The sequence below is a fragment of the Ahaetulla prasina genome, chromosome 1 (assembly GCF_028640845.1).
Source record: "Ahaetulla prasina isolate Xishuangbanna chromosome 1, ASM2864084v1, whole genome shotgun sequence".
Lineage (NCBI taxonomy): Eukaryota > Metazoa > Chordata > Lepidosauria > Squamata > Colubridae > Ahaetulla > Ahaetulla prasina.
In genome coordinates this window covers 257,116,836-257,143,953 of record NC_080539.1, presented here as the reverse complement: position 1 = coordinate 257,143,953, position 27,118 = coordinate 257,116,836, and the positions used below count along the sequence as shown (strand labels likewise).

The following is a 27,118-nucleotide window of genomic DNA, read 5'->3' as shown; positions in this document are numbered from 1 at the left end:
ACAGTCCTCAATTGTCAGTCCCCCGTTTAGAACAATGGCGTCAGTCTTACTGCTGCTCTATTTTTTTCACATCACCATGTATGACAATGTCCAGCCTATAATATTAAACATATTATCCTGGTTTTATTACAAGGGAAAAGCAGACTTAGTAGAACCATTTTTATCCAAACGCAACATATTTTATTACTCAATCAAATAACACAGCTGAAGCAAACTTGAGGCTCTTAATTATCTTCTTCTGATTTAATCCCATTCCCACCCCAAATCCTTTCTTTTATATGGTCATTACTGTCAGGTCTCCATTGCAAAAGAGTTTAGGGATCACTGTCAGATCGGATGTGGATTTCTAATAGTTAATACTATTAGATACTATAGTTAATACTATAATGGCAGAGCATTCATTGGGATGTCATAATGTAAGTAGTATTTGTGTTGCAAGTGCAAAATATAATATAGTTCCACAGATTTGCTGTTCCACTTTTCAACCCACAATTTCATATATCCTGAAGGTAAAATATAAGTGTGTAATGGATTAACGTTACAGGATAACCAACAAACTTCTGTTTCCCTTAGATCTTAGAAACATAGTAAAGCTGCTCCTCCTGTACTTTTGGTAGGTGACGTTGCTTTATTTATATTTAATTTTCCAATGAGCTTGATTTTCATCTTTCTGGCCAGAAATAGATGTGGACATTAGACATTTCTTAATGCCATCACAACAGAAGTCATAAATCCTAAGGCAATGCACTTTATCTGAGAGAAAATTACAATATTTACCAGTGAGAGAGAATTGGGAGAATGGGCCACCATCTACCACAGTTGTCTTCATGCAGAATTAAATGTTCAAAAAAACCTATGATTATTCTGTCACTTTGTTAAAGACTGGCATCCAATAATTACACTCTCACATCATTCTGCCTTTTCAAGAGTAATGCTCAGTTCAGGGGGATGAAGTGTCTATCTGAAACATAGCTAAGACTTCTGCTTAGATAAAATTAAGTTTCCAACAACACAAAACAATTTTTACTTCTTAAGGGATTGTTCAACTTTCTGTAGGAAAATTGTTAATGTTCCACACAAACAAGTATTGTACTTTTCAGCAATTTATATATACTGTAATAGTTGACATTTATAGTCAGTAGTTCCTTCTTTCTGAAGAAACCAAGCTAAAAACTGGCTTAGTTTTAGAATGATATTTTTTACTTTTTTTGAATCAGTGGTTTATTTTTTAAGGATTTTTTTTGGAGGGGGGTTATTATATTGTAAACTAGATTTCTCTAGAAGGGAGAATGGCATAGAAATATTAGACTTCTAATGTATTTTAAAGAAATGGCAAGTGGGACAAGCTCATGATTTGCTCCATTAATGGAAGCTGTGTTGAAAAAAGCCTATTGTTGACGTTTTTGCACTTACATCTTGAGAACAATGGAGGATTGCAGCATGTAAAACACAATGTACTATGATAGGCTTCAATGCGAGCATCAGAAGAGATTGAATGTTTTCTCCAGTTAATCTACATCTACTAGCTATGAGAAGCAAAGGTCTATTAAAGGTAGACTGAAATCTCTTCAGAAGTAGTAAACCTGTGGTAGAGCTGCCCCATAAATAACAAGACTACTCCTAAGGCAGATCAGCTGGACAAAGAGTACAGTATACTTTGCCTCTTCATTGCATAAAATAATTCCAGGGCCTCTCCAGATTTTGCTTTTTCCAAATTTTATCCTAAATGATAGGTAACCCAAAATGGTTTGGCAATACGTCTGGAATATGTGATTTTTATTGGACTTGAAACAAAACATTTTCCATTTCATGCATTCTCCTATTAATATAGAATTTCTTTTGCCTCATTGTGCTTTAACACCTGCATACAACCACGTAAACAATTTTTTATTTTAGTGGCAAGATTTAATTTAAATCTATGTCTTGAAATTGTACAATAAATTCTAATTCAAGAAATATCTAATCCTGAAATCCTTACTTCTAATTTTAGCTGAATTCAACCCAAGCCCTTTTTTCATCCAGAGACATGTAAATTTACAATTTTGTTCTTGAATCGTAAGGAGGTTAAACTTGTTAAAGTAACAGAGCCATTAAATGTACATTTGTTTAAGCATAATATAAAACAAGATGGAGTAATGAAAATTGAGATTTATTATATACTTTTAAAAAGTGTAAAGCAGATATTTCTATTAACACTATTGCAATCTTATAAAATTTATTTTAGTATCTATACACATTTAGCAGGTTGCCAACATACATTGAAATCTGCAACTCAAAATTAAACCATTTCATCACACTATCGTTAACAATAACAGATTAAACACAATACATGCCATGATTAAAATTTCACAACACTCAAGGTGACATGAGTCCCTAAACAAGAATATTTGGGCACCATTGATCAGCAGGTTCCAAACATCTTTTTGAATACAGTAGCATTGTATTTGTTTCACTTTTTGAGTATCCTAAGTCAATTGTATGTTACAGAAAAGAGCCTGAATTTGCTGCTTAATATATTTTATCCAAGGAAAAGTGGAGTGTTGAGGAATTAGCGTTGATCTAGAACTTTATTTCCCTTTCTTAAATTTTGACGTTGCTAAACCACTACTCTTGGCCTTCTTTTTGGCTGATCCCTTAGGTTCTGGCTCCTTACGCTTAGCCGAGGTAATAGAGCCAGTCACTTTGAAAAAATCATCCAGCCGGCCCTGAGTGCTTCCCTGTCGGCTCTTGTTTAACCTCTTGATCCCATTACGAATTCTTTCTTCATTGAATTGCTTCTCTCCACACATGAAGCTAACAAGCCCTTCCTCATCAGGCTCATTCCACTTCAGTTCCACTTCTTCTGGGTTTACAACTTCAGGCTCCAAGAAGAGTTTTTGGGCCTCCTTATGCAGCCAGTTTTCAGGCACAGAATACTTCTTAGTATCTAGTTGCTGAATAATCTTCTCTATGTTTTTGTGCTGCCTGATGAGTTCCACTGCACGCTTGGGTCCAATTCCACGGATGCTTTCACAGTAATCACAACCTAGCAATATACACAAATCCACAAATTCTTTCTGGCTCAAGTTCATATCCTGAAGAACACGGTTTAGATGAAATTCCTGAATGGGCAGTTTCTTTGCCTCACTCACAGTAAGATGTCGCATTAGTACAGGGCTGCCAAAGGTCAAGCAATCCATATCCTCAGTCGCAGCTGCGTAGACCTTGTTTCCTTTCACCAGTGCAGCACAGCTAGCTTCAGCTTCACCAGGAGCATCTACATATGGGATACCCATCAAGGTCAGCAATTTTTTACACTCATCATTGTGTTGTTTAGTCACTTTAACTAGCCTCTTGCTGAACTTCTCTACGTTTTCCTCCTCACCCATCTCTTTGGCTTCTTGCAGCTGCTTTTCTGCTTCTGTCCGCCGCTCAGTGCGTTTAGCCAATTCACCCGATTTCAACTGGGGGGGTTTGCCATCAAAGACGTAGGCAGGCTTGATGCCATTTTCCACCATGCGGATAGTGCGGTAGAACATTCCCATCAAGTGGCTTGTAGTCTCACCTTCTTCATTCTGCAGCATTTCAGCTCCCTGCCGTACAGCAATTAGGAACTGGTAAATACTCATAGAGGCATCAATGGCCACTCTCCGCCCAAAGTAACTCTTGATGTCATTTTCACGAATGGCAGCAGGAGCCATATCTGCAATCAGCTTGGCCAAACCATGGATTCCCATCTCGACTGGTCAATCAATGAATCTGGCAATATAATACAGAAGAAACCTAGGAAATAAAGTAATAGGTAAATTTTTAAATGACAACATGCAAGTCTAGTAATGGAACAAGACATATTCTTTTCTCAGTGTACTGATAATAAATCTTGTATCAATATCACATAGACCAATCATCTTAAGTGACATTTCAAAGAACTTTAAGAAGAAGTTACATTTCCCTTATGGACTCTGTGTTTGTTTCTTTTTGTTCCCATTTTTTTTCATCGCTCTTCTCATTTTCACCCTTCATTTTTACCTATTGCTGTATGTTGTCTTCTTTTTAATGCTTTTATTTGTAACCACCCAGACATATTGGGTGTCAAGCAGCATACTGATAACTGTACTCTCAAGAAAAATGTAATTATTTGTAATGGAGTGCATTGTGAAAACTTTAATTGCAGCCAGTTCATGCCAAGTGAATGGCTACAGATAGCATAGCCGCATTTTAAGATAATTTATTTCTAATAAAGGCTATAAGGAATCTTCTTCCAAATGACAACAAGCAAGTCTAGTAATGGAACAAGACATATTTTTTTCTCAATGTACTGATAATAAGTCTTATATCTATATCACATAGATCAATCATCTTAAGTGACATTTCAAATAACTTTAGGAAGAAGTTACATTTCCGTTATGGACCCTGGGTTTGTTTCTTTTTGTTCCCATCCTTTTTTTCCCCATCACTCTTCTCATTTTCACCCTTTACTTTTCTACTAGCATAGGGTACCACATTAGGAAACAACACCCAGATTGTCGTTGGTTAAATAAGACTCGTGCTCGTCCGAAGGCCGATGCCTGCAGGGCGAATCGGCCTCTGGGAAATTCAGAGTTCGCGCACATGAAACCCAGGCGGGAGAAACACCCAGGTGGATCCAAGCTTGCCGTCGAGACCTTTCCGTATTGATCCCAAGTACTTAGCCGCCCACCCAGCGGTAAGCCTTTCACCTCCTGCTAAATAATGAATGGCTCTTCAAACCCTCAGTGTTGCAGTTCCACCATCCCGCGCCACACTCGACGTGTCCGCAATTAGAAAACCCTAATGACGGTAACAATAAAAACGATAACACCCACCACGCTACCTGGCAGAGAGCTCTCCTTTTTCGATTCTGTGCACAGGCGCAAAGGCAGCTTGATTCCGCGCTTTTCCTCCACCACCACCAGCCCCCCGAGGAGGCTCCCAACGGCTTTGTCTGGCACGCCCCCTCCGCCCGCCGCGCGGGAACTAAATCGCGGCCCTCGCTCCCGCCAACCCGGCGCTCCGACACTTCTCTCTCTTCGCGCCTTCTAAATCCCGCGCTCGAGGTCGCAAGAGGCGAGGCCGCGCAGTGATCTCTGGGAGATGTGGTTCTGACGACAGCTTTGTGCGCTCTCCTACAATTAGAGAGCCAAGCGGACCACAACTCCCAGCAAGCTTTGGGCCGGAGAGACTGACGACAGACAGCGCTCCGGAGACGGAAGGGCGGAGCGAGGATGGCAGGAAAGAACGGACGTGTCTTTCTGTAACGGGAGCCGCCGCCAACGCAGCCATGGTAAGTGGCAGGGAGAGGGTCCGTCGGCGGCGGCAGTTTGCATGCCGGCTTTTTCCGGCTGCGGCCGTTAGTGATTGGCGGGCCCAGTTCCGGGGCGCCTGTAACCACGAGAAAGCTTCTCAGGGGCCCCTTTAAATGGATGTTGATGGCCGGTGGCTCTTTTTGCAAAAGACAGAAAGCAGCTCACACACAGAAGCAGGATCTTGCTTTACATTCCTGTGGAGGGAGGGTTGGGGGTGTATGAAGGCCAGGAGGCTGAAGCTGAGCGCCAGCAGGCTTCAGGATAAGGAAAAGGCAGGGAGAGGTCGCTCTAGGGACATCAACAGATAATGGATTGTTGTGGTTATCTCTCCCTCTATCTCCCCCCTCTCCCTCTACCTACCTTCTTATTATCTATCTTCCTGTCCATTTATCTATCCTCATTTTAAAGTATATAATTCAAGGTGTTACAAATGATATATATATTTATATATAAATTTATATATTTGATTTATATATAAATAAATTTATATATTTGATTTATATATAAAAATATATAAATAATAAATAAATAAATAAATAAATATATAAAAATATATAAATCAAGGTGTTACAAATGCTCCCACCTCCTATTTTCCCCAGAAAAACAACAACAACCCTATGAGGTAGATTGGGCTGAGAATGACTGGCCCAAAGCCACCTAACCGGCTTTCATGTCTGGAATGGGAAGCCCAACTCCCACAGTCTCCTGGTTTCTAAGCCAGCGGCTTCACTGGCTCTCACTGTTGTGTCCATCCTTCTCAACATTCATGAGGGTCAGGGGAAAATACGGTAGTTCCTTTGCCTCACGCTGCAGTTCTTTCAATAAGATATATATTTAAAAAATAGTAGTTAAATCTTCATAGTCTTATTCTTTTTCTTGTCTCACTTCCCACCCACTCCCCTTTTTTTTCTTTATTTCAGGAGCTTGAAACAATGAGCAGATACACCAGTCCGGTGAACCCAGCTGTGTTTCCACATCTCACTGTGGTGCTCCTGGCCATTGGCATGTTCTTCACAGCTTGGTTCTTTGTGTATCCTTACTATTGCAGAGATATATTTTGGTTATTTGCAAATATTTAAGGTGGTCAGCAGTCCTGTGAAGAGCACCATACGTTTATTTAGTTTAACTGCTAAAAATCTGAATAGATTTCTGCTCTTGACCAGCGGTCTCCAAACTTGGCAACTTTAAGACTTGGGGACTTCAGTTCCTAAAATTCCGCAACCAGCATGGTTAGCCTTAAAGTTCTTAAATAAGTCTTAAATTTGCCAAGTTTGAAGACCTCTGTTCTTGACAAATGCAGGAAAAAAAGTCTTTAAGGCATGTGCACCAGCTGGCCACTCCCGCAGCCTGGTGGTAATTAGCCTGCGGCCAAGTAGTGGGCCACACTCCATATGTTGACAACCCGTTCTAGAGGTATGTCATGTTCCACTCAAAGTAAGTTCTTAACACTGGATTTCCGTCAACTGATGGTGATATAATCCTGAAATGAAGAACATTTGAGATAATTTTTAGAAGACAGTATCATGCAGAATAATTTCAATTACGGCATAGTATCACTCGGGAAGTCACAACTCTTCTATAATATATACCAGGATTCAGGGACACTCTCCTCTTGCCTAAAGTTGATTCCATCATTAGAAAAGCACTTAGATAAAAATGAAATTCATTGAAATTTCTGGTTGCCAGAAAGCATCTAGAATACTCAATATTAGGATCTCATAACTGAAGGTCACATGTTTTCCTGTTCCTTTAAGCACAGAAATATAATTATTACTTTTTCTGGACATAAATATTTTATAGCATCATAACATGCTTTTATGTCAGGAGTGGAGATAATTGCCAAAACTCAGAAGACAAAAAATTATTTCATACAGTTGGAAACAACAAACATTACATTCAGGATTTGTGCCACATGCTCAGTTTAAAATTGCATTACAAGCATTATGAAACATCATTAGACATGTGATTGCTTCTCAAGGGTTGGAAAGCACTTAGTAAAAAAAACAACTAAAAGAATTAATGAACATTTAAACTTAGATGGTGAGAATTGTGAAATTTTAAGAAAGAAAACTTGACTTTATCAAATGCATGCGAGACAGCATGGGTGTGACAGATATTTCTAACAGCTCTGTTACTTAATGACTACCATAATAATTGAAGCTGAGAATAGTTGCTAAACAGCTTCTGTTCTTTCAATTCATTCCATTCTGTTAAACTTAACTGAAGAAAGTGATTAATTAGTCTATTAATCTATTAATCTCTATTTTTTGGCAAGGAAAGGATTGTCTGCTTAATTTCTGTAATATGAGCTGTGTTAAAGATAGGTGATCTATACAGTCAGTTGTATTCCATTATGTATAGGATACAAGTGTGTTTTCCCCCCAATTTACATTGATACATTTTCTGTAAACCTGTCTGGTTATACCTTTAATAATTATCTCAGTTACGAAGTGACATCCACCAAGTATACCCGGGACATTTACAAAGAACTACTCATCTCTTTAGTAGCATCACTCTTCATGGGCTTTGGAGTTCTCTTCTTATTGCTGTGGGTTGGAATCTATGTGTGACAGTAGTTTGGAGCTATTTCAGGTGAGATATGTTGAATGTTATGCTGGGGCCTTCTCACAGTAAGGATCTGATTAATAAATGTATAGAAAAAACTGAGACGAAACTTTAAAAAAGCATATTAAAAGATGTGATGTAAATACAAATAGTTCTCGATTTACAATCATTTAGCGACCATTTGAAATTACAACAACACTAACAAAGTGATTTACAACTGGTCCTCATATTTACGACCATCAGTCATATCAAAATTGGCAAGCAGCATGTATTTATGACAGTTGCAGCATCCCGAGGTATACGATCACAATTGGTGATCTTCCCAGCCAGCTTTCAATAAGCAAAGTCAATGGGGGAAATCAATGATTCGCTTAACAACTCTGATGTAAAACCATGCACAACACATTTAACCTTGTTTAGCAATAGAAATTATGGTCCCAGTTGTGGTTATAAAGTCATAAGGACTACTTGTAATGCTAAATATATTCCAGCAGACAAAGATGAACTGAAATACAGGGACAAACTAAAAAATTTTCAGCATCCAAAAATAAGTATCAAGAACAGTCCTTTAAATTTCAAATTAACTATAAGATAACTTGAAATATTCAAAAACAGCCTAACAATATACATTATTTTCAACTGGGTTTACCTTTTAAAATGAAATAAAAGCAAAATGAATATTGTTAATAAAGTTTTAACATAAATGCTGGTGTTTGTTTTCTCATTCGTCATCTTCAGGCTCCACCTTCGTGCTTCTGGGAGCAATGTGTGATTGCAGCTGTTTCTTCCTTTTTAATTGCTAGTGGGGGTTTCAGTTCAAACCCCCACTAGCAGTTAAAAAGGAAGAAACAGCTGCAATCACACATTGCTCCCAGAAGCACGAAGCTGAAGCCTGAAGATGACGAATGAGACTTCGTCGAAACGTCGCCAAGACACTTCCAATTTTACGCGGGAGAAAACCCGAATAACCAAAGACCTACATAAATGCTGGTATGTATACATTTTAGAGGCAGCCATTAGAAACAACATACAGCTCTTTAGACATATCACTTATTCCACATATATATTAATTATACAAAAAAAGTTTTAAAATGCTAAATCTTTTGCAGAAGATATCAGTATATTACAAAAGAATTCACTTCACTGAAAAGTGTGTACAGTCAATATTTCATAGAATCGGAGTTTGAAGGCTGCTCAGTGCAGGATCTGCTAAACCATTTGGAAGATTGCTACTGGGACTGTCAGTGAAGAGAAACACACTATAACTCTTCCAGAAACAACCTATTCCACTGACAGCTCTTTAGCATCATATCTAACCTAAATTTATTTCCTTATAGTATCAAACCATTGATCGTATTTCTGCTATTTCGCTGTGTAGATTTTTCTGCAGATGAGCAGTTGCCAGTCAGGCATGCTATTAAATACACAGAAACTTCCTTGGGTGGAAGTTGTGACCTCAACTGCCATTGGTTGCACCACATGTTATATTTAAATAAGATTGCGTACATGATGGTTTTTTAGTCAATCAGATCAGATGTGGCCAGTGACTTTCAGTTGTTGGTTTCTATGGAACTGAACATTTACATTTTCCACCAGCAAGTTTCAACCAATTGTTGGTTTCCCATGCCTGATGGGAATAGGAAACTAATAAAATGAAGCTGGATTTCTGAGAAAAAGAAGGAAGATGTTGCTATTTTTTTTGTTTCACAACATCCACCCCAACAGCATACATTTTGTTGTGTGTGCCCTTTTCCAGGCTCTGGGTTGCTGAAGTTCCCTTGGCCTATAAATTTCCAAACTTTAGTATTCTACAACCTGGACGTTTGTTCAGATTCTGACAAGACAAGCCAGTTTCATTTGCAGTCATAGTTACCATACATTTTTATCAAATACGCTGAGAGCGAAGTAGGTTCATTGAATGTATTTCAAATGGAAGACTAGATAATCATCTGTGTTGGATGCCTTAATTAGATTCCTGCACAGCAGAGGATAGCTTAGGAGTTTAGTGGCCCATTCCAACTTGAAGACAATAACTTTATTATATATTATTATTTAGGCAAATATACTTTTCCAAGCCAAGAATTCATGTAGTACCTATGTACAGTCTCCATGTCCTGAGCTATTGAGTCACGTAAATTGAATAGATCTAATATTTAAAAAAGGAATGAAAAATGTAAGTTAGAAGATCAACCATTCACAATAGAAACACTATATTTTTATCTTGTTATTTATTAATGTACTACCTAACTTTTGTTGTTTTAATCCATGTTATTTGTTTTGCTTTGAATACAATGTGTGCACAATTATTAGGTAGTTGAGGATTAATTTTATTGAACAACTACAGTACTCTTGGTCAATCCAAAGTGTTAATAAACCTCAAACTTGAATATTTAAGAAAGTAAAAGCTTTCTTAGGAGAATGTGTGTGTACAATTATTAGGCAACTATTAGTGTGCAGAATTATTATGCAACTAAGTGAAAAATGAAATTTTCCCCATCTCATTTATTTTCATCTGTTAAGGTTGACATTTTTGACATTTGAAAAAACAAACCAGGGACCAATATAGCCACCCTTCTTTTCAGTAACAGTCATAAGCCTTCCTTTCAGTTTCTTGATCTGTTGATGATCAACTTTTTGTGCAGCAGCAACCACAGCTTCCCAGACATTGTTCAGAGAGGTGTACTGTTTTCCTTCACTATAAAACTCTCATTTAAGAAGGGCCCACAAGTTCTCAATAGGGTTTAGGTCAGGTGAGGAAGGGGGCCATATCATTATTCTTTCATCTTTAAGGCCTTTATTGACTAACCACACAGTGGAGTTCTTCAGTACATGCAGTGGAGCATTATCCTGCATAAAAATCATGGTCGTCTTGAAAGATGCAGACTTTTTCTTGTACCACTGCTTGAAGAAAGTGTCTTCTAGAAACTGGCAGTAGATTTGTGAGTTGATTTTGAGTCCATCTTGATCCCGAAAAGGTCCAGCTAGCTCATCTTTAATAATACCAGCCCATAACAGTACCCCACCTTCACCTTGCTGGTGTCTGAGTCAAAGTGGAGCTCTCTTCCCATTACTGATTCAGCCATGGGCCCATCCATCTGGTCCAAGAGTCACTCATCAGTTCATAAAACCTTTGAAAAATCTGTTATCCGATATTTCTTGGCCGAGTCTTGCCATTTCAACTAATGTGTCTTGTTCAGTAATGGTTGGGTTTTAGCCTTCCTTACCTTGGCCTTGTCTCTGATCACTGAACACCTTGTACTTCTGGGCACTCCAGGTAGGTTGCAGTTCCAGAATAGGATAATGGGTTCCTGGTGGCATTTTTTCCCCTCAACACGTTTCTTGTGACCCTGTTGACTTTGCAGCAAAACGTTTGATAGTTCTGTAATCACACCCCAATATCTTAGCAATTTCAAGCGTACTACATCCCTCTGAAAGACTTTTTACAATTTTTGACTTTTCAGAGTCAGTTAAATCTCTTTTTTGCCTGAGGAAAAGAAACTGTCTAATTAATTATGCACACCTTGGTGTTGATCTCCTTAAGCTACACTTGCCCTTATTACACCCACACATCACCTGATATGCTTTTATCCAATAAGTATTGAGGTTTATACAGATTGGAGGTGGAAAATATGCATAAAAATGATTAAGGTCCAAAAAGTCACTTGCCTAATAATTCTTGCACAGTGTAGTGACGTGAAAAACAATAACGGAAAGATTTAAAGAAATAATATTCAATTTTGTTCTCTTTTTTTTCTTCTTCTCCATTTCAGGTTCCAGAAGCCTTTCTGCACCTCCTTTTTACTTTTTTATTGAACAGTGTGGCTTATCACAGTTCTGGACTATAATTCTAACCTGTGAGAATTCTAACATCAGATCAATAAAGCTGAATCTGTGATAAGCTGAATGTTGTACTATACTGAAATATTGAGTTTTTTTTTCTATCCGTTTAAATCCATTTATTTGTCACTGGCTGATCAACCACACTTACCCTTGGATTTGTATATATTCTCAGTAGGAGAAATAGATATTGCTCCCTAGGAGTGGATAGTAGTCAAGTGGCATACTGTTGAAATCTGACTTCAAGGCAAAATGCCAAGAATGAGAAACTGAGGTGACCATTTCAGGGTTTATTGATGCATCCTCTTCACTCTACGTTTTTTAGATACATGGAATAAATGTGTAACATTTAGAGTGATGCTTATGTGTATCCCGTTTTAGGGAGATAATATCTATTAACAATGAGCTTGAAAACATTTAGGGGTACAAATGTAGTCTGTGTCTTCAGCTCTTTTGAAATACTTGGATCTTTCCTATACATGATCTCAAGAAAAGCTGCTGCTGCTTTAACCAATTGCATATTGTAGTTGCATGGACCTACATATTCCAGAGTGCTCTGCTGCTCTGATGGTGGTCCTGTATCTGATTAAATGAACTATTTCGACAAATGTATTTAGCCTTAATGTGCTGCCAAATTTATTTTTGCTACAATAATAGCACTTGCACTTCGACTTATATATCACTTCACAGTGCTTTGCAGCCCTCTTAAGTGGTTTGCAGAGTCATACTGCTCCCAACAATATGGGTCCTCATTTTACCGACCTTGGAAAGATCCTTTTGGGAACAACATGGAGATAGTAGTTCACCTAATGATCTTTTTGATAGTCACATGCCTTACTTCAGTTGCAAAGTCCACAAATAACATTGATTTTACCTCTATGTTATGGCTATCTTATGTTACTGCTAAATAATTTCTTCTGCATCTTATTTTGAAAAAGTGAATAGGAAGTTTCACATTTTAGCTCATATAAATGAATCAGTTCATTTGTGCAGTGATTAAAGGATTGGCCTAGAAACCAAAATTCTAGGCTTTGCTTCCTTTAGGCATAAAAGCCACCTGGATGACTTTGGGATAGTCATTCTCTCCCAACCCAACCCACTTCATAGGGTTGTTGTGGAGAAAATAGGAGAGGATATTAGGTATTTTGACAATTTGAATTGAGTGTGCGTGTGAGAGAGAAATATGACTCAGTCATCCAGGTCATAGTTGTTCCAAAGGTGCTTTTTCAAGAGGCGACTGGTCTTTGTTTTTCTTTGAAGATGTTTCTCATCCAAGAAGCGCTTTCAGCTCTGACTAGATGGTGGGCAATGAAAGGATTTATATTCCTTGCAGATAGCTGGTCATTTGCATTCTTTTTTAATTTCTTTTATAAAAGCTGCAGATAGGAACATTAATCTAAAATATGATTATTTTGTCATCTTCAAATATTTCCTGTAGCATATTATGTGCAGTATCTAAACCAAATTGTTTTTTCTTGATCTGCTTCCTTAATTGCACTGTGTAACAATTCAGTCTACTGAAGTGAAAGAATAAGTGATGAGCCAATCTTGGGTACAAAGTAGTATACTTGGGTATTTATTTATACAGGTACATTTCCTAAGAATTAGGCTCTAGATAAGCAAACAAAAGTAGAGGAATCCTGACCACCAGAACTCCAAAACAAGAACAAAATATAAATACAAATTGGAAAAGCAGGTGGTAGAAGAAAAAGCAACTTCACTTATTCTCCACCAAACTAAAATAATAATAAAACATTAACATAGTACTCACTAAGTATATGACTTTGAAATTGTGGACAATATACAATGATTAAAGCTGTGGTAGCAACTTTTAAACAAAACAATTAGTGCTTTATATTCCTTAAGGCTCACAGTGATGGCATAAAATATTTATATACAGGCTTTAAGCTTTAACAATAATAAAAATACAAAAAGTGTATGGATTTTCCTTTTGAGAAATCATTCCTAACCTTCAGAGTAGCCAAACTTTAAAAGCTGGCTCCATTTCTACCCTTGTTTTTTCTTCCTGTTCCTCCCCAGTGTCTAAAGAGGCACAGTTAGAATTTTAGCTCTTAGAAAGGTGAGCTACCAACTAAGCAGGAAGCACCATCTCTTAACCTGTCTCTATCAGACAGGAACAGATACAGTTGTTAATCACTATTTTGCTTTTGAGAAGTCTGTAAATAATGCAAATGGGAAGGAATGTTCTAAAACAAGATGAGTAAAGATTGTATGGTCGAAAGGTCCAGTTTATGTGATTATGCTAATAACTGAGGCACTGATGGTTATTAATTTGCTATGATTTTTTTGGCTAATTTTCTCTGTTCCACACTTGATACTTTGAAGCATTTTGAGACAAGCGAGATATTATAGATGCAGTGTTACAGCATTTTAAAACAATGAAACCTGTAATATAAAGAGTAATACTCGTTATAAAAGATTATGCATACCAGAGAAAACTTTGATGTGAATTTGCCAATAAAAAGATTTGATATATGTATATGTGTGCTTGTGTGTATGTATACACACACATACATATACATGCATACTTATATATAAACACAGATACCTTCTCTCCAATTCCATTGGATCAACTGGGAGAAGAAAGTGATTGGTTGTTTTTATTTCTGATGTCATTTTGTCTTTGCTGCCTCACCCTGATCAGGATAGATAACAAACAGTGGTGGGTTAGCTATTTATATCAGTACTGAGGAGTAGGCAAAGGGATAGTCAAGAAAATGTGAATGTCCTCATCAGATTGTTTTTAAATGAATAGCTCTTAACTAAGGGTTTAAAGATTTCTTACTGCTTGTAATAAAGGAGTATTCTGGCACCTTGCTGCTGAGAAGAGCCGTACTAGAGCTAAGACGGAATCAAAAGGAACAACAGATTCTTCCATTTCTATGATTTACTACTTGCATTTCTTTAACTAAAGGGGCACCATTGCAGGACTTCTTTCCATTTGGCTGGAATAACATTGGAAGATCCCACTATGTGGGAAGCTGAAAGAGTTGAACCCTGACATGAAAAAAGTGTCAGGATTGATGCAATCCTCTAAAGTGACAGCAGTTCTTGCACTGCCTTCAGAAGCATGGTCATGACAGACCAATAGACAGATGGTAAGCAGGGTTGTGAGGAGAGTAAATGTGTATCTTGATATACATTTCATTGCTAGAAAATAGGAAGCTGGAGAGGTGTTGGATACTTGCATGGCTGGCTCTTTATAGGAAATAGATTCTAGAAAGATAAAATAAGCTTTGAAGCAGATCTGAATCAATACAATTGTACTCATCAATGATAAACAAGAATTAAATTCTAGCAAAAGCTGAATGCAAATGAATAAGGATGGACAAAATCGTGAATTAAAAAGAATCGTTCCAAAAAACAAACCCTCCTCATGGCTTTTAAAGCATTTTGTTTCATCTCATACTGGTCCCTGATAAATGCTTACATGATTGGACAGCATCCCAAGAATAACCATAAAAGAAAGATTTTATCTGGCCTATGGTTTCATCATTTATTCTTCTTGTTATTCTGAGCACAAGTGTGTGTATAGAAGAAAAAGACTCCAAACAAAATCATGTTAAAATGTACAATATTTTCCTCTATTCTCCTTTACATTGGCTCTGTTACAATTATGTCCAAACTAAGGCACTGAGGAGAAGGAAGAGGAGGAGAAGAAAAAAAGAATGTAGAGGGAAAGAGGAAAACAGAACAGTGGGTTAAGAGAGAAGCTAATGCTATCAAGGATGGCCTAGAGAAGTACAGGCAACGGCTGTCTTCATAATAACTGAAGCTCAATTCTGCACTGAAATGCCAATCAGTGCAGTCCTTCAATAAGCAGTGCTTAGCAGTGCATCCTTATGGAAGATTGCTGAACTCAAATTCATTTCTTTCTGTTATTCATCAGTGAATAATGAGTACAGGACTGCAGTTTAAACTTTTTTCTTTTGGCCAGAGAGCCTTATCTAAAGTATATATTATCTTCAATGTTTAAAACCTATAGTAATGACATCAATAAATTACAATTCCAGTTTAATGTTAGTTATCTGAAATTAAGTGCCAAATTAAATACTGTAGGTATTAAAGATTTCCTACTTCATGCATGTTTGCTCCTTAGATCTCTTCCTGTATCTGTATACAAAAACTGATCGTTAATTCTTTCTTGTGCAACAATGCCAGCTGGTGGCAAGTACTAGTAATGACAGCCATGAGAGTCTTTACATGTCTGTTTTCTCTGAGGTGGACCTAACTAAAACTTCTCTGTCTTCTCCCTATATCCGTGATGGCGAACCTATGGCACGCATGCTGGAAGTGTCACGCAGAGCCATCTTTTCAGACATGCGAATCGTTGCCCGTTGCTCTTCTGGGTTTCGGCGTGTCGGCCAACTGGTCTTCACACGCGTGGGAGCACTGGAAACCAGAAGAGCAGCCGCCACCTGGTATTCTGGTTTCTGGCATGCATGTGCGCACGAAGACCAGCTGGCTGGTGCCCATATGCACGCCGGGAACCGGAAGATCAAATTCCCAGTGTGTACATGCGCACCCGGCGGCTGCTCTTCTGGTTTCCAGCGCTTCTGCGCACGTGAAGACCAGCTGGCCAGTGTGCCAGAACCCAGAATAGCAACGGGCGACAGCTCAAGTGCCCAAAGACGTGCAGAAGGGATCCTGGTGGTTGCTTCCTAGGGGAGCAAAGCTTTCAGCCAGGACGGGCAGGGGCTTCCCTCCCTCCCTGCCTGAGCGGGCTTCTTGCGCAGCCCCAGCTCTCCAAACTGCAGCACTGATGCGCATCCACGGTCCGGAGTGCCTGGCCAATTCGGGGGCAACTTTTGCCAGCTGGCCGGCCAGCCACCCTGCCCGCTAATCCTGCCAGGTATGAGGGGATGGCGGCGGTTCTTGCCGCTGCCACTTCTGGCTGGGATGCTGGAGAAGCCAGGAGGAGGAGGAGCTGCCATCGGGGAGGCGAGCTGCCCTAGAAGGGCTAGAGGAGAGCATAGTTCCTCATGCTTGGAGATGCCGCTGAGGGCCTGGCTCACCAGCAGGGAAGTGGCTGCAGGAGCCGGCCAGTTGCTCCTGCCCCTTGCCCTGCTGCTGACGCTGCTGCTGCTGCTCTTCTGGGGTGGCGGGGCTGCGCAGGAGCTGAATCTGCTCTTCGGTTTCCAGCACGCATGCACACGTTCCCGTTTCGGCACCTGGTGCCAAAAAGATTCACCAACACTGCCCTATATCATCAAGTGTATCATCATTGCTCTGAATAAATAGGAATACCCAACTGCTGTTTTTCTTTAGGTGCTATTCTTGGGCACACAACATACAACATCCCAAAGAAAGATGTCAATCATTAACAATGAATTAATTTTATATTGCATCCATAAGTATCACTTGCTTTAAAGCATCCTGAAGAACAATTAGACCAGTACATTATTTTGTGAAAACAGGTTAAAGGTAAAAGTTTCCCCTGTCCAGTTGTGTCCAACTCTAGGGGGCGGTGCTCATCTCTGTTTTCTACGGTAGCTGAGGGAGCCAGCATTTCCATGGTCATGTAGCCAACATGACTTGAGGCATACGAATTGCTGTTGCCTTCCCACCAAAATGGTACCTATTTATCTATTCAAATTTGCATGCTTTTGAACTGCTAGGTTAGCATACATATTAATACATTTATTAGAAGTGTTCTTATAAAACTACTTTTAGCTATTGTTTTTCTCCGGGAAGTGCGATTTTTAGCATAGATATACAATGCAGTGTCAAATATGCAACACGAATAATAGCTTAAAAGTATGCCTACCCAGTAATAGATAAATTAATAATGTGGCAGTTCCACCAAGAAATGCAGGCAACCCTACTGTATGTTTTCACAAACACACCAATGCTTAAAAAAATACCAATAGCCAAGGTCTACTTTAGTCATTTTTAACTACAGTAATCAATTTAAAAGCTTGCAGTGCTGGATGGCTGGAATAGGCCAAAGGCAAGAACGCTTCTTTTCATATATTCTTTATACAGTAATTTCATTCTGGTTGAGAGAGCTGAACCAGCAGCTTCTTACTTTCCCCATCAGATTACCTCCTTGTTTTCTATGCAACTGTTGTTGCTCCTACATAAATCTTCTTTAATTATTTTAGAAAGAAATGGCCAGTGCCTGAACCAACCTGACTCATTTGTCTTCGAACTGAGGGCAAAAGGCTGATACCTTGACATTGTGCTTATACATCTGACTTATCCCAGCACCTAATTCAAAATCTTGGCTCAGGTTGGCACTCGGTGTGGATTCAACTTTGGTTTCCTATGAGACACAAGCCAATCAATAATTGACTTGAATATTGGCTGCTGCTTTTTTTCTCTATTTGGTGAAAAAAAACCCCACAAGTGGTTTAGCAAATTAAAATCTTGTAACAGTAAATTACCTGAAATATGAAGGATATTCAAAGCCTAGAATGAAGAAAGGTATTTTGTTTGTTACCTCACAGAGACCCCTGTGACCCCTTAGGGATTTTAAAAAAATTCAGTGTAGATATTTTTAGCACTGGGTACGTTGCTTCTGGTGGCCTCCTTTTCCTAGTTTCTGGCACAAGGGTTAATACTATAAGTTTTTCCATATTCTCTTTGGGATGAATGTATTTTTGGCAGCGACAGATAATGGGATTTAAAAGGTTTCAGTCAATGCTTTTTCGATACCAGCATTGTGAAGTCCAGTTGTAGAGCCCAGGGGCTATTTTCTCAAGTATATTTGAAGAAGAGATCTATCTTCTTGAGAAGCATCTTCATCCAGTCCTGAAAAGAAGGCACTTTGGGTGCAAATGTGACCTGCCTGAGAGTGGCTTTTGCAGGGTCCTTGAGGTTTGTTGTCTGCCAAATATAAATTTATAGTAAGGTAGATACAGGAAGAAGTGAGAGGTAAACCCCATAGCTTTTCCATTGGTTATTGCTATTGAAAACAACTATCAGCCCTGAATTCCAGTGTCACCAGGATTTCTGCCAAGCATAGCTTTAAAGAGAAGCATCTGACTGCCAGCTAGAAAGTCGAAAATTCCAGTGTACGACTTGCAACACATCTAGATAGAATTCCTTTTCAGACAGATCCAGTGTTTCCATTTTAGAATAGGACTTCTAACATCATTGGTAAGAAATTTGCATTAAAAAGCTGCTTCATTGACTTTCTGGGCACCAAGATTTGTTTCCAGTCAAGCCATATCTTTCAGTTCTGAGATGTCCAAATAGACCGAACACAAGCATGGTCAAGCCTAAAATTTTAAAATCCAGTGTACTCGGAGGCCAGAGGAATTCTAGCATCCTACAGCAAATCAAGAAAACAAAATGCCTCTGTATTTCCTTGTTTTGCTTGTGGCACTATTCCTTCCCAAAGTATGGCATTCTAAGATTAACCTCCATCTGCTAGGAAGGAAACCAAAGTAACTCAGGCCCAAAGGAAGGGATTATCGATTAGAAGCAACTAGTCAGGGCGTGGCGTTCTTTGAAGAGAGTATTCAGTCAAATGAGTCTTGGAGCCCATCGTTTTTTCTGCTTCTGTCAAAAGGGTGCAGGTGTTCCCGAGACTCATTCACAGAGCCAATAAAACTGGAAATAGTAGTCATTAAAGAGAGAGCCCATCTGCTCCACAGGGGTACTGCAGTTAGCTTGGCCCTGTGAGGAGGGAATGGAGAAAAAAAAATAAGATTCAAGGGAAATGAAGGTGGTTTTTTTTTTTTTTTACTGAGAGGAACTCTTATCTTGAGGGAATCATGAAGTTTTGCAAATAGCCATCATTATCAGAAACAATTTACCTTCGGGGAAGCAAACCATGGAGAGTTGGTCGGATCATTAGCTTAAAACTATTACTTCTTTTGGAAGAAATGTAAACGAGATCAAATTTAAAGTCAAAGTAAAAAGTGAGCTCATACTCTGAATGGATCTCTGGATCACTAGAACTCTTCTCCGATTTTATGAAGGAAGGCTAATTTTCTTTGTGTTTTCAAGGGGCAGAAGCCTTTATAATGATACCTTGTGTCAGTAAATCTGACTTCCCCAATAAGCTTCAGACTTTTAAATCTGCTCCCTAAAAGTTCAAGTCTCTCCTGTGCTTTCACACAGGTAGTTGGACTAAAATAGTGTTTCTCAACCTTTCATATAGTGTTCTCTAAACCTCTCAACTTTAAAATATGTGGGTTTCAATTCCATGCGCCTGGGGAATTCTGGGACTTGTAGTCCACATATCTAATAGGTGCCAGGTTGAGAAACTCTGCACTGATGCAAAAACAGCAATCCCAATACTGAGGTAAGAAATTTCATAGTGTTCTTAAAGTCTCTCAATTAGGAACTTATTTTTCTCTATTGAAGATTAATCCTAAAATGAAATAAGCATGCCTGTGAAATCTAGACATTCTCCTTCCCATGGATACAGAATCATTTCTTATCTATACCTAACTTCTCAGGAGGGAATTTCTGGGATACTCGCACCATCCTTTTACATAATGCTACATATGGGTATAATTCAGAAATTCATTTGTCTTACTTAACAGGAGTTTGCAATTCTCGTTCACTCAGTGCCCAGCTTAACATGATGCCAAAAGGAGATTTGTTACCAAAGGGCAACTTCACTGCTTTGGCTATACACATTTTTTTTTCACTCTTAAGAACTAATATGCCTTACAAATGTTTCCTGGAGAGGACATGGCAAGCATTGATACTCACAGGCCTAGCTAATCGGAAATGGTAAGTAAATTCCTGGAATGGCATCATGACCACAGGCCAACGGTATGTTGCTCTCTAGAAAAAAAAAAACATCCAATACCTGGGATGAAAGAAAGCTATTGTTGCTGTTTAATATTGCCCCATTTCCCAGACTGTCAAGGCGAATTGCATCTCCTTTGCTCTCTGCTTCCACATTTTAGCAAGAAACTGATGCTAGCGAACAGCAGATAGGAAGGTACCATATATACTTGCGATAAGCCAAGAATTTTATGTGCCAGAACACATCCCCAAAATGGAGTTTGGCTTATCTGCGAGTATATACAGTAATACATTTTTATTTTTTTTTATAAAAAGTTTTATTTTTACAATCATATCAAATAATTCATCCAATGTACAGTTATATACAATTAGTCGGGCTTGCCCAGTCACCACCACCCTTTTTAACACTCTTCCCTCTTCTACCTTCTTTTACTTTCCAAACCTTCCTCTCCTTCTCTTATCTACATCCACCTCCTCCACCCTACACCTTCCTTCTCCCTCTACTATCCCTCTTCCTTCCTCTTCTCCTCTTTCCTACCTCCTACTCTCTCTTTTCTCCCTCCCCACCGTTCTAAAATGGTAACTATGCAGACCCGACCCTACATTAATTATATTTCTTCAATAATCCCTGTACATTAACCATCACTCCATCTCTACCAAACCCCCAATTCCCTCCCCTTACCCCCACCCCCACCCCGACTTCCCAGAACAAAATGCAGGGTATCAAAACTAACAATCATAATCCAAAATAATTCCTAAATTATAATCTTTAGTCACACCACACTTAGTCACACTCTCAATTCCCCTCTCCTTCAAAAATATATCTAATACAAAATATTTCCTAAATTTACTCATATGCTATTCGATATTTTTTTTTTATCTGATACTTATTTTAAATATAATCAATCCACATTTTCCATTCTAAAATATATTTTTCTAGTATATAGTCTTTCAAGTAAGCGGAGATTTTTGTCATCTCTGCCAGATTTGATACTTTGAGTGTCCATTTGTTGTTGTTTTTTGTCCATTCTTCGATTGTAGATAATTCTTCTTTCTTCCAATACTGAGCAATCAAAAGTCTTGCGACTGTTATTAAGTTCAAAATCAATTTAGTCTCTATAGCTGTATAGTCCATAATTATTCCTAGTAGAAAGAACTGCGGAGTAAACTTAATCTTCTTTTTCAAAATATTCTGCATGATCCACCAGCCTTTAATCCAAAATACTTTAACTTTTTTACAAGTCCACCATATATGGTAATAAGTAGCATCTTCACAATCGCATCTCCAACATTTAGCAAGATCTAATATGTGTTTCTTGTAAACAGGTAATGTCATTTTTAAATTATTTCAAATAATGAAATACTTTCCTTCTCTTCTGCGGTGAATTCAGGCCATTAACATTCCAAGATAATAGTTTAATTGCCATTATCGGCCAAAGGAAACTTTTGGAACACCAGCCGCAGATCACATTTTACTTTAGGCCTTGCTCCTCCCACTGTTTCCATTGTAGTAGTTGCCAGTTGTTGTTGTGCCTTCATCTCTTGTTCCTTGCGTTTAGCAGCAGCTCTAGTCAGCCTTTGTTCTTTTGAATCTAAACCCGTCGTAGGTATTTCCAACACTTGTAATAAATCTTCTTCCATCACAATCTGTTCTTGTACCTGCTTCACTTCTCTTTCCTTCACTTCAGCCTCCCTTCTTCTAGCTTCCAATGGGGGAAGACTTCCAACTTTTAATACCTCAACATAAAATTCTCTTGCTTTTCCAACCGTATTGAAACGATGTACTTTCCCTACATAATATACTATTATACCAGTTGGAATATCCCATCTATATTCAATCTGATGTTTTTTAAGTTCATTCACCAGGAAGGCAAATTCCTTCCTAGCCCTTAACATTTTTGGTGGAATTTCCTTTAATATCAAGATATCTTGACCAGCAATCTGAATCTTCTCCCCCTTATATGAAGCTTGCAAAATCTGATTTCTCACTATTCTGTTTGTAAAATAAATAACAACATCCCTTGGCAACTTTTTTTGCCTTGCTATCCAAGAATTCACACGATATATTTTTTCAAATTGATAAGCCACATCTGCTGGACGAGCTGCTAATATCTCAGCAAATACTTCAGAATAATTTTCCCTTAAATTCTCTTCCTTATTTTCTTTCAAACCTCGGATTCTAAGAGCAAATTCCATATTTCTGTATTGTATCAAAACTATTTCATCCTCTGTCTTTTCCATTTTACTTTGAAATTCATCCATTTTATTTTCTAATTTTGAATTATGTTGCTTAATTACTTCAACCTCCTCTTCCAATAAAATCACATTCGTTGCCAAACTTTGTACTGCCATTACAAATCCTTCTTTAACTTCTTTATTTCCCACTTGAATTTCTGATATCTGCTCTTTCATTTCAGACATCTCATCAGTTATAACTTTAAATTTTTCTTCTATAAAGCCTTTTAAGTTCTCTTGTAACGCCTCTAAATTCAATGTTCTAGTCTCTGCTGTATGAGCTGGAGAGGCACCAGCTGATAAAGTTCCAAAGCTCTTTGTTACAGTAGACTTTAATTGTTTGGCTGCCATCTTCTATAAAATTATTTATTTATTTATTTCCAACTTAATATTCACTTTAAATCTTCTTAACTTCTGAAAAACACAGTCTTACAGTAATACATTTTAAAAGTACTTGTATACTGTAACTCATATACTTGCATCTAAGCCTATCCATGGATAAGCTAACTCTCAAATTTTTAATCAAAATATGAAACATGGATAATCCATAGCTTATCCATATATAAACTAACTATGAAAATTAAAACATATGAACATTTCAATGTTAATCTTATTTACAGATGGGTTTATATGCTCAAACTCTTACGTTTCTGTTTTAAAAGGGACAAGAGGAGAGAAGGGGAAATGAAAGGAGATGAGAGGAATCAAGTGTTACGGTTATTTTTTTTTTTTTTTAAAGTCAGGTTAATAAAGAGTGATTTTTCAAGAAATTAAGGCAACAATATCTATTCCAAACAAAACTAAGATTGGTCTAAGGACAGAAAAAATTGAACCCGATTTTCTATTATAAACAAAAAACCAAGATGCAAATACATTATCTAGCAGGTAAACATTTATTTTGTGAGATATCTTTTTCTTTTAAAAAAATCATACCTGAATATCTGTTGCATTAGACAAGTTGTCTAGGTTATTTTCAGTGTGCAGACATGGGCTGTTGGATGTGAGATTACAAAGATAGCCAGATACAGCTGAGGAAGCACTGAGGGGAAGGAAAGAGACAGAAAGCAAGATCATTTTCAACACAGCCTTCTCTTGGCATCTGTAATAATATAAATGCTACTATTTACAGTATATTGGCCTATGAATTCATGGTCTTATAAAATACTCTTTCTCACGCTGCACGTTCACCCACCAAAAATACACAACTCCTAGTTGTATACCATTATACCAGGCTTGGACTTGAAATGGAAGAAGGAACGCACCGTAGCACTGGGATGCATTCCCCCATCTTCTTTCCTCCTTCGCCCTTTGAAATATCTATTTATTTATTTATTTATTTATTTATTATTTAGATTTTTATACCGCCCTTCTCCCGAAGGACTCAGGGCGGTTTACAGCCAGATAAAATAAACATTCCTATTACAAAATAAATACTATTAAAATACCACTAAAAAACTTATTCAATTTGGCCGCAATTAAAATTTAGCAAATAATAAAACCCATTAAAAACCCATTAAAAACCCATCGATAAAACCCAATTAAAAACCCATAAAAAGCTAACCCAGTCCAGCGCAAATAAATAAGTGAGTTTTGAGCTCGCGGCGAAAGGTTCGGAGGTCCGGAAGTTGACGAAGTCCTGGGGGGAGTTCGTTCCAGAGGCGGAGCCCCACAGAAGGCCCTTCCTGGGTGTCGCCAGACGACACTGTCGCGCCGACGGCACCCGAGGAGTCCCTCTGTGAGAGCGCACGGTCGGTGAGAGGTATTCGGTAGCAGCAGGCGGTCCCGTAAGTAACCCGGCCCTATGCCATGGAGCGCTTTAAAGACGTTCACCAATACCTTGAAGCGCACCCGGAAGGCCACAGGTAGCCAGTGCAGCCTGCGCAGGATAGGTGTCACTCGAGCCACGAGGCTCCCTCTATCACCAGCAGCTGCATTCTGGACCAACTGCAGCCTCGGATGCCCTTCAAGGGGAGCCCCATGTAGAGAGCATTGCAGTAGTCCAGGCGAGGCGTCACAAGGCGTGAGTGACTGTGCACAAGGCATCCCGGTCTAGAAAGGGGCGCAACTGGCGCACCAGGCGAACCTGGTGGAAAGCTCTCCTGGAGACGGCCGTCAAATGATCTTCAAAAGACAGCCGTGCATCCAGGAGAACGCCCAAATTGCGCACCCTCTCCATCGGGGCCAATGACTCGCTCCCGACAGTCAGCCGCGGACTCAGCTGACTGTACCGGGATGCCGGCATCCACAGCCACTCCGTCTTGGAGGGATTGAGCTTGAGCCTGTTTCTCCCCATCCAGACCCGTACGGCTTCTAAACACCGGGACAGCACTTCGATAGCTTCATTGGGGTGGCCCGGTGTGGAAAAGTACAGCTGGGTGTCATCAGCGTACAGCTGGTACCTCACACCGAAGCCACTGATGATCTCACCCAGCGGCTTCATATAGATGTTGAACAGAAGGGGCGAGAGAATCGACCCCTGCGGCACCCCACAAGTGAGGTGCCGCGGGGTCGACCTCTGCCCCCCCGTCAACACCGTCTGCGACCGGTCGGAGAGATAGGAGGAGAACCACCGATAAACGGTGCCTCCCTCCCAATCCCCCAACCGGCGCAGCAGGATACCATGGTCGATGGTATCGAAAGCCGCTGAGAGGTCTAATAGGACCAGGGCAGAGGAATAACCCCTATCCCTGGCCTCCAGAGATCATCCACCAACGCGACCAAAGCCGTCTCAGTGCTGTAACCGGTCGGAAGCCGGACTGGAACGGTCCAGATAGACAGTTTCCTCCAGGTGCAGGGGAAACTGATATGCCACCATACTCTCTACAACCTTCGCATGGCGGGTTGGAGACCGGACGATAGTTACCCAAAACAGCCGGGTCCAGGAAGGCTTCTTGAGGAGGGCCTCACCACCGCCTCTTTCAAGGCGGCGGAAAGACTCCTCCAACAAGGAAGCACTCGTAAGCCCTGGAGCCAGCCTCGTGTCACCTCCTGAGTGGCCAGCACCAGCCAGGAGGGCACGGGTCCAGTAAACACGTGGTGGCATTCAATCTACCCAGCAACCTGTCCATGTCCTCGGGAGTCACAGGGTCAAACTCATCCCAAACAACATCACCAAGACCGCCCTCAGATACCCCGTCTGAATCGCCACAATTTTGGTCCAGACCGTCCCTAAGCTGAACGATTTTATCGTATAGATAACCGTTAAACTCCTCAGCACGTCCCCGCAACGGGTCATCCCGCTCCCCCTGGTGAAGGAGGGAGCGGGTCACCCGGAACAGGGCAGCTGGGCGGTTATCTGCCGGCGCAATGGGGGAGGGGGCGTAGGAACGCCTCGCTTCCCTCAGTGCCACTAGGTAGGTCCTAGTATAGGATCTAACTAGTGTCCGATCAGCCTCTGAACGGCTGGACCTCCAGGAACTCTCTAGGCGTCTTCTCCGGCGTTTCATCCCCCTCAGCTCCTCGGAGAACCAAGGAGCCGGTTGGGATCTGCGCCGGGTCAGAGGCCGCAAAGGCACGACACGGTCTAAGGCCCCAGCCGCAGCCCGTTCCCAGGCTGCAGCTAGTTCCTCTGCCGTGCCGTGAGCCAGACCCTCAGGAAGTGGCCCAAGCTCCGTCCGAAACCTCTCTGGGTCCATCAGGCGCCTGGGACGGTACCATCGTAATGGTTCCGTCTCCCTGCGGTGTTGGGTAGCGGTCAGAAAGTCCAGGCGAAGGAGAGAGTGATCTGACCATGACAAAGGTTCAATGACTATTTCCTTTAAGTCCAGATCTCTCGACCACTGACCAGAGACAAAAATCAGGTCCAGTGTGCCTCCCCCAATGTGAGTGGGGCCATCCACTACTTGAGTCAGGTCCAAGGCCGTCATGGAGGCCAAGAACTCCCGAGCTACCATCGATGACGAGCCGGCAGATGGCAAGTTAAAGTCCCCCATGACTAACAGTCTGGGGGTCTCCACTGCCACCCCGGCAAGCACCTCCAGGAGCTCGGGCAGGGCAGCTGTCACGCAGCAAGGAGCCAGGTACGCGACCAGCAAGCCCATCTGACATCTATGACCCCACCTCACAAAGAGGGATTCACACCCGGCGATCTGAGGTACAGTGGTCTCCCTCGGCTCTAGACTCTCTTTAATAGCAACCGCCACCCCTCCACCCCTACCCTGGGCCCTCGGCTGATGGAATGCACGGAAACCCGGTGGGCACATCTCGACCAGGGGCACACCCCCTTCAGTGCCCAACCAGGTCTCCGTAACGCCTATAATATCCGCGGCACCCCCCTGAATCAGATCATGTATTAGGGGGGCCTTATTGGCCACGGACTGTGCGTTGCATAACATCAGACGCAGGCCCAGGCTCTGAGGGTCTTGACCATCCGGGGAACGGGAAAAGTCAGGGGGATCGGGGCACGCGATCGCCTGTAAACATCGAACGCGTGACCCCCTATGTTGATA

At 40.3% G+C, this 27,118-nt stretch overlaps 3 protein-coding genes across 4 annotated transcripts in view; 1 reads left to right on the top strand and 2 right to left on the bottom strand.

The window, feature by feature from the left end:
• Window positions 1-2,133: 2,133 nt before the first annotated feature.
• Window positions 2,134-5,075, bottom strand: FEN1 (flap structure-specific endonuclease 1). 2 transcript variants are annotated; one of them, XM_058155558.1, is made up of 2 exons: window positions 4,824-5,075; window positions 2,134-3,762 (listed from the first exon to the last, which is right to left on the bottom strand). In XM_058155558.1, the coding sequence occupies exon 2, from the start codon at window positions 3,714-3,716 to the stop codon at window positions 2,568-2,570; it is 1,149 nt and encodes a 382-aa protein (XP_058011541.1). In that variant the 5' UTR covers window positions 3,717-3,762; window positions 4,824-5,075; the 3' UTR covers window positions 2,134-2,567. The 2 variants fall into 2 exon arrangements, with proteins under 2 accessions (XP_058011541.1, XP_058011531.1); XM_058155548.1 differs by having other exon boundaries at window positions 4,832-5,075.
• A 55-nt stretch (window positions 5,076-5,130) lies between these two features.
• Window positions 5,131-11,784, top strand: TMEM258 (transmembrane protein 258). Its single transcript, XM_058155583.1, has 4 exons — window positions 5,131-5,281; window positions 6,224-6,333; window positions 7,747-7,895; window positions 11,639-11,784. The coding sequence occupies exons 1-3, from the start codon at window positions 5,279-5,281 to the stop codon at window positions 7,871-7,873; spliced, it is 240 nt and encodes a 79-aa protein (XP_058011566.1). The 5' UTR covers window positions 5,131-5,278; the 3' UTR covers window positions 7,874-7,895; window positions 11,639-11,784.
• Window positions 11,785-13,265: 1,481 nt separating this feature from the next.
• The window catches only part of MYRF (myelin regulatory factor), a 141,645-nt gene continuing 127,792 nt past the window's right edge, over window positions 13,266-27,118 (bottom strand). Inside the window, exons 25-27 of the mRNA XM_058155595.1 lie at window positions 23,604-23,709; window positions 20,397-20,471; window positions 13,266-19,349 (exon numbers count right to left, since the gene is read on the bottom strand). Of these exons, the coding sequence (XP_058011578.1) occupies window positions 19,263-19,349; window positions 20,397-20,471; window positions 23,604-23,709 (268 nt within the window). The 3' untranslated portion in view covers window positions 13,266-19,262. The remainder of the gene's footprint in view (window positions 19,350-20,396; window positions 20,472-23,603; window positions 23,710-27,118) is intronic.

Coding starts and splice junctions, on each gene's coding strand:
- FEN1 (XM_058155558.1), bottom strand. CDS start 3,716: ATGGGAATCCATGGTTTGGCCAAGCTGATTGCAGATATGGCTCCTGCT.
- TMEM258 (XM_058155583.1), top strand. Junction 6,334..7,746: donor TTCACAGCTTGGTTCTTTGT/GTATCCTTACTA, acceptor TAATTATCTCAG/TTACGAAGTGACATCCACCA.